At 40.9% G+C, this 12,797-nt stretch overlaps 1 protein-coding gene across 7 annotated transcripts in view; it reads right to left on the bottom strand.

Annotated features, from left to right (window-relative positions):
* The window catches only part of GNE (glucosamine (UDP-N-acetyl)-2-epimerase/N-acetylmannosamine kinase), a 52,192-nt gene that overhangs the window by 18,470 nt on the left and 20,925 nt on the right, over positions 1-12,797 (bottom strand). For 5 of the 7 annotated variants that reach the window (XM_080671337.1, XM_080671339.1, XM_080671342.1 and 2 more), the window contains 2 exons: positions 6,460-6,612; positions 2,072-2,284 (listed from right to left, as the gene is read on the bottom strand). In XM_080671337.1, coding sequence (XP_080527463.1) covers positions 2,072-2,284; positions 6,460-6,612 — 366 coding nt within the window. The remainder of the gene's footprint in view (positions 1-2,071; positions 2,285-6,459; positions 6,613-12,797) is intronic. The other 2 variants (XM_080671338.1, XM_080671340.1) reach the window with 1 other exon arrangement.

Consider the following 12,797-nt stretch of genomic DNA (forward strand, 5'->3'; position numbering starts at 1 on the left):
GCCCCACCCACCACATTCCACTCTCCATATAGCAGCCAGATGATCTTTCCAAAATGCAAGAAATATTGTGTCTGTCACCTTCTCTCTTAAATGGCTTCCCATCATACTTAGAAAAAAATCCCAATTATTTACCCTGACTTAGGTCTGCCTCCTTCTGTAACATCATCTTGTATCTACTCTTCTTGCCCAATACTCTACAGCTACCCTGGCCCATCTTTCTCAGGCACATTAAGCTTATTCCTATCTTAGGGTATTCATAGTAGGGTTTTCCTCTTCTTCTCCCTACTCCTCACATAGCTAATTCCTTGTCATTCATATCTTAGCTTAAGTGTCATTTCCTAAACAAGGACTTCCCTTACCTAATCTAATGTAGCCCACACATTACCTTTTGTTATAGTCTGGACAGCACACAGCTGAATTTATTTATTTTTTGGTCTATCATCTCTCCTCCCACTAGAATGGAAGTTACATGAGAGCTCAACCCATTTTAGACTAGTTTACTACTGAATCCTAATGCCCAACACATAGTAGGTGCTTATTAAATGTTTTCTTAATGAATGAATTAATGAAGTTGAAAGAATTTTCATCTGGTGGCTTCAATTTTCTCTGTGAAGTAGGGAGCAAAATAATACTTTGGGAATGAAAAGGAAGGTCAAAAGATAATACAGAATAATGCTTTAAACAATAAAGAATTTAAATTAAAATAAAATTTTAAAAATTAAAAAAATACTACTAAGTATAGGTTAAGAATGTTTTACAAATAAATATACAAAAAGGGCCAAAAAATAAAAATAAAAAATGAAGATAATACAGTTAGGGTGGCAATTATGAAGAATGGGAAAAAGAGCTGGAACTAATGTCCTTGATTCTAGTCCAAGTCTTTTTCTATGAACTACATATATTTTTTCCATTAGCTATAGAAATATATTTGCATGTAGACAGTATTAGAACTCAGACTAATGTTAACCAGTTAACTGCCATGATATTTTTAATTTAATTAAAAAAGGTCTGCCGCTTGCATCTATAGACGCTTATGGCGTACAAATGATTAATGATAGGATAAGCCCAGTTAGCAAATTCATTAATAATCCTACTTATACTTTAGTTATTAAGGAGGCATCTTATTTAGAATTGCCATTTAGTCTGAAGTACTGACTAAAGGGACTCTACTAGCCCCAGAAAATGAAAGACTAGCATTCATATACTGATAACACATTCTCCCTTCAACACAGCCATCAAAGACCACAATTAACTAAGAAACTCTTAGCTCTAACTGATATTACAAAGACAATAAAGTTAACCAGTGTGGTTCAGTGGTTGAGTGTTGACCTATGAACCAGGAGATCATGGTTCGATTCCCAGTCAGGGCACATGCCCAGGTTATAGGCTCGACCCCCAGTGTGGGACGTGCAGGAGGCATCTGATCAATGATACTCTCTCATCATTGATGTTTATATTTTTACCAGAGGCCAGGTGCACATATTCGTGCATGGCCAGCAATCGAGGCCTATTGGGGGGCCAGTTGGTGGGGGGAGTGGGGAGGCCACAGGAGGTTGGCCAGCTGGGGGGAGGAGCTGCAGGAGGTTGGCTGTGGGAGTGCACTAACCACCAGGGGGCAGCTCTTGCATTGAGCATCTGCCCCCTGGTGGTCAATGCGTGTCATAGTTCAGGTCGTTGGGTTGTAACAGTCATTTAGGCGCATATATATATATATATATATATATATATATATATACACATACACACACACACACACACACACACACACACACACACACATATATATATATATATATATATATATATATCCCTCTCTCACCCTTCCTCTCTGAAATCAATAAAAATATATTTTCAAAAATATATATATTTTTAAAAAAGACAAAGACAATAAAAATGTTAAGTAGAGCCTTAAAAAGTTTGGTAATCACAGTGTGCTTTATGTAGATTTTAAGCTACAGTTGGTCATTAACTTCATTCACTTGTTGATAAAAATTATGTCAGCACACATTTTATAATAACTCATACATATCTATTAAGCCTAGTCAGCTGAAATAAAAGCAAAGGTAGATACCTGTTTCTCTTCCAATCTGCCGTGTTCCTAGATTGATCACTGGTGTTCCAAAAGCTCCAACCTCTCGTACCCCACAACTGCTGTTCCCAATCACACAACCAGCATGCGCAACCAACTGTATAAACTGTTCAAATGGGACATGTTTAACTGCCCGAAAATTAGGATGATGCTCGATGCCCTTCTTCCGCATCACTCGAACCATCTCTTTGCTCCCTGTGAAAATGAAAAGAACCAACTGTTACATGGTTTATGAGAGAAGCAATTTTCATTGGCAAGTATAATCCCACTTAAAGAAATCTTCCCATAAATACTCATAACAGTTATTCAGGAAATAGTCATTTTAATTGTTGATCTTTTCATGAGTGATGACTAACTAGTTGTCTGGTTAGCTTTTTGCTTCAATTCATCTAGAAACTTTAAACAGCAACAGTTGGGACGTTTCAAACAGCACTCAGCAAAGCAAATACCTTTTATAAATGCCCCAGTAAAAGTCTTTACCTTAAACAACAATTAATAAAAGGCTCAAGACAGGACACTAGTCTCTATCTCTGAAGCTGGGTGTTTCTAAATGCAAAGGTCAGCTAGCTGACAACAGCTCAATGGGATAGCACTCCCACTTATGTGGACTAAGCTCCAAGAAAATACAGATAGATTCTGATACTGTGGCTGATATCTTATTTTAAATGTGTGATTAAAAAATATGTTACAGATATATGAGGGAGAGGCCTCTCTGCTTGCCTCTCTAGTCACCCTTCCCCAGCTACCAAGGGTGGCAAAGTTGCTAATCTGGTTGGTTAGAAGGCAGGACAGCAACCACACTGCATTCCCCACTGATTTAACAAAAGCTGGGAATACAGCGTTCTCTCTCATTTTAACTTTCTCTGTGTGGTGAGATAATAGAATCAGGGTCTACTCTTTAGCACAGGCCCAGCTACGCCTATAGTCACTGTAGAACGCCAGAAGGTGCTGTTATTCCAAGATTCAAATGTGGTGTGGACTCAGTTGAAGGCCTGTTTTTGGCCTTAAGCCTAGATTACCGGTACTAATCGTGTTTTCCAGAGGGCTCTATATTAGGGAACTGGGCACTAAACAGATAATGAGAAAGTGATGCCTTGATTCTTATTTCCCTATTGTTCCTTGTGTATATTTTATCAAAAACTCTGTGAGAAGGAAAGGTAGTGATAGGCATGATTTAGGCATTCCTGGGATCCTTTACTTTCAGAGGGGAAAAATATTTCTAATTTAAGGTATATACAATCAGGAAAGTATATTACAAAAAAAACACAATTGACAATGAATATTAAACAGGAGAGATATATAATTACAAATATTTATACAAAAGTTTAAAGGATTATGAAAGAAAAAATATTAAGGTTTTTGAAATATTGTTAAATTACCTGGACAATATCAGGGTTGTGGGTTAACTTTTTTTTTTTCCAATTAACACTAAGACGAGAGAAACCAAGATGGCGGCATAGGTAAACACCTAAACTGCTGCCTCACACAACAATTTCAAAACTACAACTAAAAGACAAAACGGACACCATACAGAACCACAGGAAAGCTGGCTAATTGGAAATACCACAACTAGAAGGAAAGTGAAAAGCACATTAAGACTCAGAGGAGCTGCAAAAGGCTGAGGTACGGAGACGCGTGTGCGGAGAGAACGGGCAGCTGAATGCACGGGCGGCTGAGTGCGCAGCTGGCTTTCTAAAGCGGGAGGGAGACGGAAACTCCCGACTGCACTGAACTCCAGTCCCAGGCGAGACTGTGGGAAACCAGATTCATTTGGGGGGAATCTGGACTGTCAGAAAAAGAGAAAGCACACTGAGACTCGGGAGCTGCGGAAGGCAGAGGTCCGGAGGCGTGTGCACGCAGAGAGGACTGACTGCTGAGTGCACAGGCGGCTGAGTGCACAGCTGGCTTTCTAAAGCGGGAGGGAGACGGAAGCTCCCGACTGCGCTGAACTCCAGTTCCAGGCGAGTTTTTGGGAACCCAGACTCATTTGGGGAGAATCTGGACTGTCTGGCAGTGGGTGAAACTCGAGGGCGGCTTTCTCTCAGAGGTGCTTGCAGCAACTACTGAGGGACACTGAAACCCAGGGGCCTCATAGGGCAGGGCTGACGGGAAGCCAAGGCTGTCAGCTCCACCCTGAAACTCCGCCCCATCCAAGCTGAGCACAGAGGCTTTTGCAGTTTTGCAAGTCTTGTCCCTTAAGGGTGTCTCCAGCACAGAAGTTCTCCCAGCGTAGACACAGCTGATCTTCACAGCCAATTGGCCTGGAGGTCAATTCCTTCCAGTGATACCAACAACAATCAAGACTTAACTACAACAAGGCTGAGCACACAGTCCACAAGGGGTGCACCAAGAGTGTCCACCTCAGGTAACTGGGGAGGCTGAGCCACTGTGCCCTAGAGGACACCTACCACACAAAGCCACTCCACCAACTCAGGGAAGCAGTGAAAATGCGGACACAAAGAAAGAGATCACAAATGAAAGAAATGGAGGAAAGCAAACAACTGGATATAGAGTTCAAAACCACGGTTATAAGGTTTTTCAAGAATTTCCCAGAAAAGGCCGATAAATTTAGCGAGACCCTCGAGGATATGGAAAAGGACAACTAGAAATTAAACATACACTGACTGAAATAAAAAATATTATACAGAGACCCAACAGCAGACTAGAGGACCGCAAGAATCAAGTCAAAGGTTTGAAATACAAAGAAGCAAAAAACACTCAGCCAGAAAAGCAAAAAGAATCCAAAAATTTGAAGATAGTGTAAGGAGCCTCTGGGACAACCTCAAGCGTACCAACATCCGAATTATGGGGGTGCCAGAAGAAGAGAGAGAGAGCAAGATACTGAAACCTATTTGAAGAAATAATGACTGAAGACTTCCCCCACCTGGTGAAAGAAATAGACTTATAAGTCCAGGAAGCGCACAGAACCCCAAACAAAAGGAATCCAAAGAGGACCACACCAAGACACATCATAATTAAAATGCCAAGAGCAAAAGACAGAGAGAATATTAAAAGCAGCAAGGGAAAAACAGTTACCTACAAGGGAGCACCCATATGATTGTCAGCTGATTTCTCAACAGAAACTATGCAGGTCAGACGGGAGTGGCAAGAAATATTCAAAGTGATGAACAGCAAGAACCTACAACCAAGATTACTCTACCCAGCAAAGCTATCATTCAGAATTGAAGGTCAGATAAAGAGCTTCACAGATGAGAAAAAGCTAAAGGAATTCATCACCACCAAACCAGTATTATATGAAATGCTGAAAGGTATTCTTTAAGAAGAGAAAGAAGAAGAAAAAGGTAAAGATAAAAATTATGAACAACAAATACATGTCTATCAACAAGTGAATCTAAAAATCAAGTGAATAAAAAAGCTGATGAACAGAATAAACTGGTGAATATAATAGAATCAGGGGCATAGAAAGGGAGTGGACTGACAATTCTTGGGGGGAAAGGGGTGTGGGAGGTGTGGGAAGAGACTGGACAAAAAGCGTACACCTATGGATGAGGACAGTGCGGGGGGCGGTGTAAGGGCAGAGGGTGGGGTGGGAACCGGGTGGAGGGGAGCTATGGGGGGAAAAAAGAGGAACAATTGTAATAATCTGAACAATAAAGATTAAATTAAAAAAAAACACAAAAAAACCCCCACTAAGACAAGGATTCTTTCAGAGAAAGATGATGACACCTTGACATTGCAGAAAACGGTCCTGCCTCCTTTTCCACAAAGTGCCTAAGAGCTCAGCAATGAGTGGTGTCAACTAATAATGAATATTTGAAAATTCCTTAGTGTCAGGCCCTGCTCTGGCACTTCTCATTCATATCTCATATCCCCATTAACATGGTTAAGGTCTCACTAGCACCAAAGCCTACAGTACCATCCACTGGTAGGTGATCAATCAGGTCAGGCTTGAGGATCAACTGGGGACTCTAGCTCTAAATTGTTTAAGCTCAAGATTACTTTAAGGTACAGTTAATATAGAGAAGAAATAATAATATGGCTATTTTACTGTGATCAGTGGAATCATAACTTTAATAAAGACACTCTTTCAACTTCTAAGGTTTGTCTCTTTGCTATTGCATTCTCTCACTGGTGTAAACTGGAGGGAAGAGATTTAATATAAAACTAGAATGAAGATTAGAGAGTTTTGTTTTGTTTTAGTATTAAGTTTCTACCAGACTTTATAAAAACATCATAATATCTTCAATCTACTACAAAATTGGTGATCCTTTGAAAACTGGAACGCATTTCAGAATACAGCAGCCTTCAATATAAAATGAGCAAGATAGAAAGGGCAGTCAAAAGAAGACATAACAGAAACATACAACTGGAAAGCTAGGTGGCATACTTTCATTTTTAAGTCCAATTACCTGCATCAATATTTGGAAACAGAACTAGGGTCCGCTTGTTAAATGAGATAAGTGCATCCAATGTTAATTCAAACATTTTAATGGAATGCTTAATGTCAGTGGTCACTGGGTGTTGAAGAGCAACAATATAATCTTTAGGTTTTACATCATCACCTGTTTAAAGAAAAAATCAAACCACATTGCTTCATTAGTTAAGAATCTCAAAGGAGGAAGAAGAAAATTCCAAATGCAGATCCCAGTCTGTGCTTTTACAAATGAAAAGGAAAAAAGTTTGTTACATTTTAAGCCAGTAATCCAAATTGGGTTCAAATGATAAAAACTTATAGCAAAAAGTCCAAGGATTCGACAAATTTAACATTTTACAAAGGTACTTGCTACCACAAACAAAATATATGACTTTATTTTTTATTTATTTATTTATTTATAATATATTTTATTGATTTTTTTACAGAGAGGAAGGGAGAGGGATAGAGAGTTAGAAACATCGATGAGAGAGAAACATCAATCAGCTGCCTCCTGCACACCTCCCACTGGGGATGTGCCTGCAACCAAGGTACATGCCCTTGACTGGAATCGAACCTGGGACCTTTCAGTCCGCAGGCTGACGCTCTATCCACTGAGCCAAACCAGTTAGGGCAAAATATATGACTTTAAATAGAAGACACTAACTAGAATTCATTGTTTCAAGTACAAAATATTCCAAATCATTAGAAAACTGTGAATTTTCCCAATTTCAAAGTAGTGTTTTTAATGAATTATCAGCAATATCAATGAATAACAATATGTTACAAATCAGGACATTCAGAGTTTAGATGAGCATTAAATATCTATATATATAAAAGAGTAAGCGACCATTATGACCAAACAACCAGAATGACCGGAATGACTGGTCGACAAGTCACTATGATGTGCAGTGAACACCAGGGGGCAGACGCTCAATGCAGGAGCTGCCCCCTGGTGGTCAGTGCACTCCCACAGCCAACTTCCTGCAGCCTCCCACCACCCCACCAGCCAACCTCCCATGGTCCCACCCCCCGGCCAGCTGGCCCCCCAATAGGCCTTGATCACCCGCCAGGCTGAGGGACCCCACCCGTGCACGAATTCGTGCACCGGGCCTCTAGTATTTCATATAATACATAGGAGCTTCCTCATACTATCACCCACCAGATTCAACAAATGGCAAATATTTCTAAATCTGTTCAAAGGATTAGAATGGCTTCACTTATCCCAATGCTGGGATCACAAGGACAGTTCCTCAGCAAAGGTTTAAAAGTGTCAATGGGTCAGATGGGCAGTGCTATGCCAAAGAACACAGAACATTTATCAATAGGGCCTATATTATCCCATAAAATGAGCTCCACTTATTTTTTAATGAGACTGTATTTCTTTGTGATATTAATTTTAATGATCAATTTTATAATGCATTATTTATTAATTTCCAAATTCAAACAATAGCAGTTATTTTTATGATTTAATGGTAACAGAATTTTTACTAAGAATCTTCAGTAGTAACTGACTTAAAAGACTATAGGTCCCCAAATAATATTTAAAAAATTATTGATCCTATATTATGTTCCCAAAGGTTAGGGGGATCTAATTATTAAACTTTTGTGCAAAGTAGAAATTTTTTGTGTGCAAAGGCCTAAGAGAATCTATCAGAATCTAAAGTCTAGGAAGATGAGGTCAACATAAATTTAAGTAATTCACTAGATATAGATCAGGGCCTTTAGAAACTATGACAAGAGCTGGACCAGCGTGGCTCAGTGGTTGAGCGTCAACCTATGAACCAGGAGGTCATGGTTCAATTCTCGGTCAGAGCACATGCCCAAGTTGCAGCTCGATCCCCAGTGAGAGGCATGCATGAGGCAGCCCATCAATTCTCTCTCATTATTGATGTTTCTATCTTTTTCTCCCTCTCCCTTCCTTCTGAGATCAATAAAAAAAAAAATAAAAAACAAACTATGGGGAGAGAAACAGCAATGAAAGAGATAAAAGATATGGTACAAGTTGGTCCCACCTTAATGCACATTTCTATAATGTGAATTAGCTCATCTGTGGTTGGTAAATAAAGGAATGATGTCAGCCTTTAATGTATAGTTTAGTTATTCATACATGATTCCCCATGGCTGGATACAAAGAACCTTAATGTAAATGTACACAATGTTGCTCATATTTTTGTTAGGAGAAAGACAGCACCTGTCAGAGGGCCCCATTCTTTCTCTTGGTTCAGTGTGCCCATGTACTCTGTCTTGAGAACACTTTTGAGGCAAGTGTTTCTGACCATGGCTCTGTGTGTGTGTGGCAATTTTACTTTGAGAGTGAAGATGTCAGAGAGGTTCTGTGGTCCCATGCAGAGGATCATTCTACATAACTTACTGCTAAGGGGCAAGTGGGAGATGAAGAAAAATTCCAGCAGTTAACCCCAGGAGAGCTTCCATTTCCCATTTACTAGTATTCTCTCCTTTAAGTGTGATTAAGAAACATCTGCACTATATAGAAAATAACCATATAATGCGAAATTGCACTTTGCAACTCCAGACTCTAGCTGGAGCTAGTTTCTTTATAAAAGAAGGATAGCTACAGAGCAAAAACTAGTGAAAAAGAAAACATAGGACAATAAGCTGGAGCTACCCATCTCTGGCAATAATACATTTTGTGCAAAGCTTCTCAACACACAACTTCTGACATTATCACTCTGCCTTTATCCCCGGAACTCAGTCAGCAGCTTCAACCCTTCCATACAACCCTTTCTGTTAAGGTACCATCATTTTGTTTTGTGTTCAAGTTCTATATTTACTGTGGCATTTCTTTCAATATTGGGAATTTAACATGTCTTTTTAACTTTGCTAAATTTTTATTAGGACTGTTATTTATTAATGTTCTGGTTACAAAGTTGCAACACTATTTTTTCCTGTAAGTAAGGTGATAGACATCAGAAGAAGCAGGTACAGACATTGCACAAGGTATCATTGCTAGGGGTAGGTGGCTGGGCTTATTGTCTTGTTATCACTCACCCCCATCCCAAAACACACACTGTTGTTTTTTAATCAAGTTTTAGCTCTTTTGTCATCTTTCTTTTCATAAACTGCTCAAGTGGTTCCAAATAGAATCTTAAGCCCTACAAGTACAAGCTTGCTACATTCTGCTTTATAAGGATTATTTTCTATTCATTATAAGTTTTTCAAAAATCCAAAGTTTGTCAGAATACATATAAGAGCTAACAATATAATCAGAACAGAATGAAAGAATGTTTGCTTAGAAGCATATAAAAAGGAGAGATTAAAGAGACAAGTTTCTTCCACTAGCATTATCTAGACAGGTTCCTTAATAACTACAAATCTGTCCAAGAATAAAAAATATGTAGAATGGATTAACTTCTATAAAGGAAAGCCTGATCCCTTTCCTGTTTTAATGTGATCTGATTTAAAATATACACAATCACTTTAAGTACACAATCAGCTATTATTCATTAACTTCATTTTTCAATAGTTCTACCTCTTTAAAAAGGAGAGTCCTAAGTATCTCAACAGATAATTAATCCTGATTTGTTCTCTAGATAGTACTCTATAAATTAACCAAATGAAATTCTGTTTGTAACCCTATTTTCTTTTTTTTTTTTTAAATAAATCTTTATTCAGATTATTACAATTATTTCTCCTTTTTCCCCCCATAGCTCCCCTCCACCCATTTCCCACCCCACCTTCTGCCCTTACCTCCCCCCCACTGTCCTCATCCATAGGTGTATGATTTTTGTCCATTCTCTTCATGAACCCCCCATACCCCTTTCCCCCTGAGAATTATCAGTCCACTCCCTTTCTATGCCCTGATTCTATTATATTCACCAGATTATTCTGTTCCTCAGGTTTTTAATTCACTTGATTTTTAGGTTCGCTTGTTGATAGATATGTATTTGTTGTTCATAATTTTTCTCTTTACTTTTTACTTCTTCCTCTTCTTTAAGAATACCTTTCAGCATTTCATATAATACTGGTTTGGTGGTGATGAACTCCTTCAGCTTTTTCTTATCTGTGAAGCTCTTTATCTGCCCTTCAATTCTGAATGATAGCTTTGCTGGGTAGAGTAATCTTGGTTGTAGGTTCTTGCTATTCATCACATTGAAAATTTCTTGCCACTCCCGTCTGGCCTGTATAGTTTCTGTTGAGAAGTCAGCTGACAGTCGTATGGGTGCTCCCTTGTAGGTAATTAACTGTTTTTCTCTTGCTGCTTTTAATATTCTCTCTTTGTCTTTTGCTCTTGGCATTTTAATTATGATGTGTCTTGGTGTGGTCCTCTTTGGATTCCTTTTGTTTGGGGTTCTGTGGGCTTCCTGGACTTGTAAGTCTATTTCTTTCACCAGGTGGGGGAAGTTTTCGGTGATTATTTCTTCAAATAGGTTTTCAATATCTTGCTCTCTCTCTTCTTCTGGCACCCCCATAATTCTGATGTTGGTACGCTTGAAGTTGTCCCAGAGTCTTCTTACATTATCTTCAACTTTTTGGATTTTTTTTTTTGCTTTTTGCTTTTTCGGTTGAGTGTTTTTTGCTTCTTTGTATTTCAATTCTTTGACTTGATTCTTGGGTTCCTCTATTCTGTTTCTGGGTCTCTGTATAATATTTTTTATTTCAGTCAGTGTATGTTTAATTTCTAGTTGGTCCTTTTTCATATCTTCGAGGGTCTCGTTATATTTATCGGCCTTTTCTAGGATATTCTTAAAAAGTCTTATAACCGTGGTTTTGAATTCTATATCCAGTCGTTTGTTTTCCTCCATTTCTTTCGTTTGTGATCTGATTCTTTGACCCCGCATTTTCACTGATTCCCTGAGTTGGTAAGGTAGATATTTGTGCTAGGTTTCCAATATGGCCCAGTGGGTCTGCTTCCCCAGTTAACCTGAGGTGGACACTCTTGGTGCACCCCTTTGTGGACTGTGTGTACAGCCTTGTTGTAATTAAGTCTTTATTGTTGTTGGTATCACTGGGAAGAATTGACCTCCGGGCCAGTTGGCTGTAAGGATCAGCTGTGTCTATGCTGGGAGAAGTTCGGTGCTGGAGACAGCCTTATAGGATTAGACTTGCCAAATTGCAATAGCCTCTGTGCTCAGCTTGGATGGGGTGGAGTCTCAGTCTTGGCTTCCTGTCAGCCTTGCCCTTGCGCGCATGTGCGCTTTCAGTCCTCCGCCTTCCCCAGCTCGAGTCTCCGCCTGAGAGTCCAGACTCCCCCCACAAGAGCGTGGGTCCCCAGGGGCTCGCCTGGAACTGGGGTTCACTGCAGTCAGAACTGGGGCTCAGTGTAGTCAGGAGCCTCCGACTCCCTTCCACTAGGGAAAGCCTGTGGCAACCTCCGCAGCCTTTGTGCGCACTGGCACGCGCGCGCGTGCGCACTTTCAGTCCTCCGCCTTCCCCGGCTCCCGAGTCTCCGCCCGAGAGTCCAGACTCCCCCCACAAGAGCGTGGGTCCCCAGGGGCTCGCCTGGAACTGGGGTTCACTGCAGTCAGAACTGGGGCTCAGTGCAGTCAGAATCCTCTGACTCCCTTCCACTAGGGAAAGCCTGTGGCAACTTCCGCAGCCTTTGTGCGCACTGGCACGCGCGCGCGTGCGCACTTTCAGTCCTCCGCCTTCCCCAGCTCCCGAGTCTCCGCCCGAGAGTCCAGACTCCCCCCACAAGAGCGTGGGTCCCCAGGGGCTCGCCTGGAACTGGGGTTCACTGCAGTCAGAACTGGGGCTCAGTGCAGTCAGGATCCTCTGACTCCCTTCCACTAGGGAAAGCCTGTGGCAACCTCCGCAGCCTTTGTGCGCACTGGCCCGCACGCGCCTTCAGACTTCTGCCTTTCCCAGCTCGAGTCTCCGCCCGAGAGTCCAGACTCCCCCCGTAAGAGCGTGGGTCCCCAGGGGTTTGCCCGGAACTGGGGTTCAGTGCAGTCAGAACTGGGGTTCAGTGCGGTCGGAGGCTTCCTTCCCCCTTCCGCCAGAGAAAGTCAGCCAGGCTCTCAGCCGCCCTTCCTCTCTGCGCGCACAAAGCCCCTTTGCGGTACCTCCAATTCTCTGTGAGCTTTTCTTTTTCCTTCTAGTTGTAGAATTTTCACTCAGCCAGCTTTCCTGTGGTTCTGGATGGTGTCCGTTCTGTCTTTTAGTTGTAGTTTTGAAATTGTTGTGCGAGGCAGCAGTTTAGGTGTTTACCTATGCCGCCATCTTGGTTTTCTCTCTGTAACCCTATTTTCTTTGCCTCTGATTAACAAAAGGTAATTTCCAGGAAGCTATATCAATGAACATTGAAGACTTCAGACCTTAATGCTTACTTACAGATATAACAAACTGGTGGTACAACTATGACTTTTGCTTTTA

This window comes from Plecotus auritus (assembly GCF_963455305.1).
Source record: "Plecotus auritus genome assembly, chromosome: 5".
In the NCBI taxonomy this organism is placed as follows: Eukaryota; Metazoa; Chordata; class Mammalia; order Chiroptera; family Vespertilionidae; genus Plecotus; species Plecotus auritus.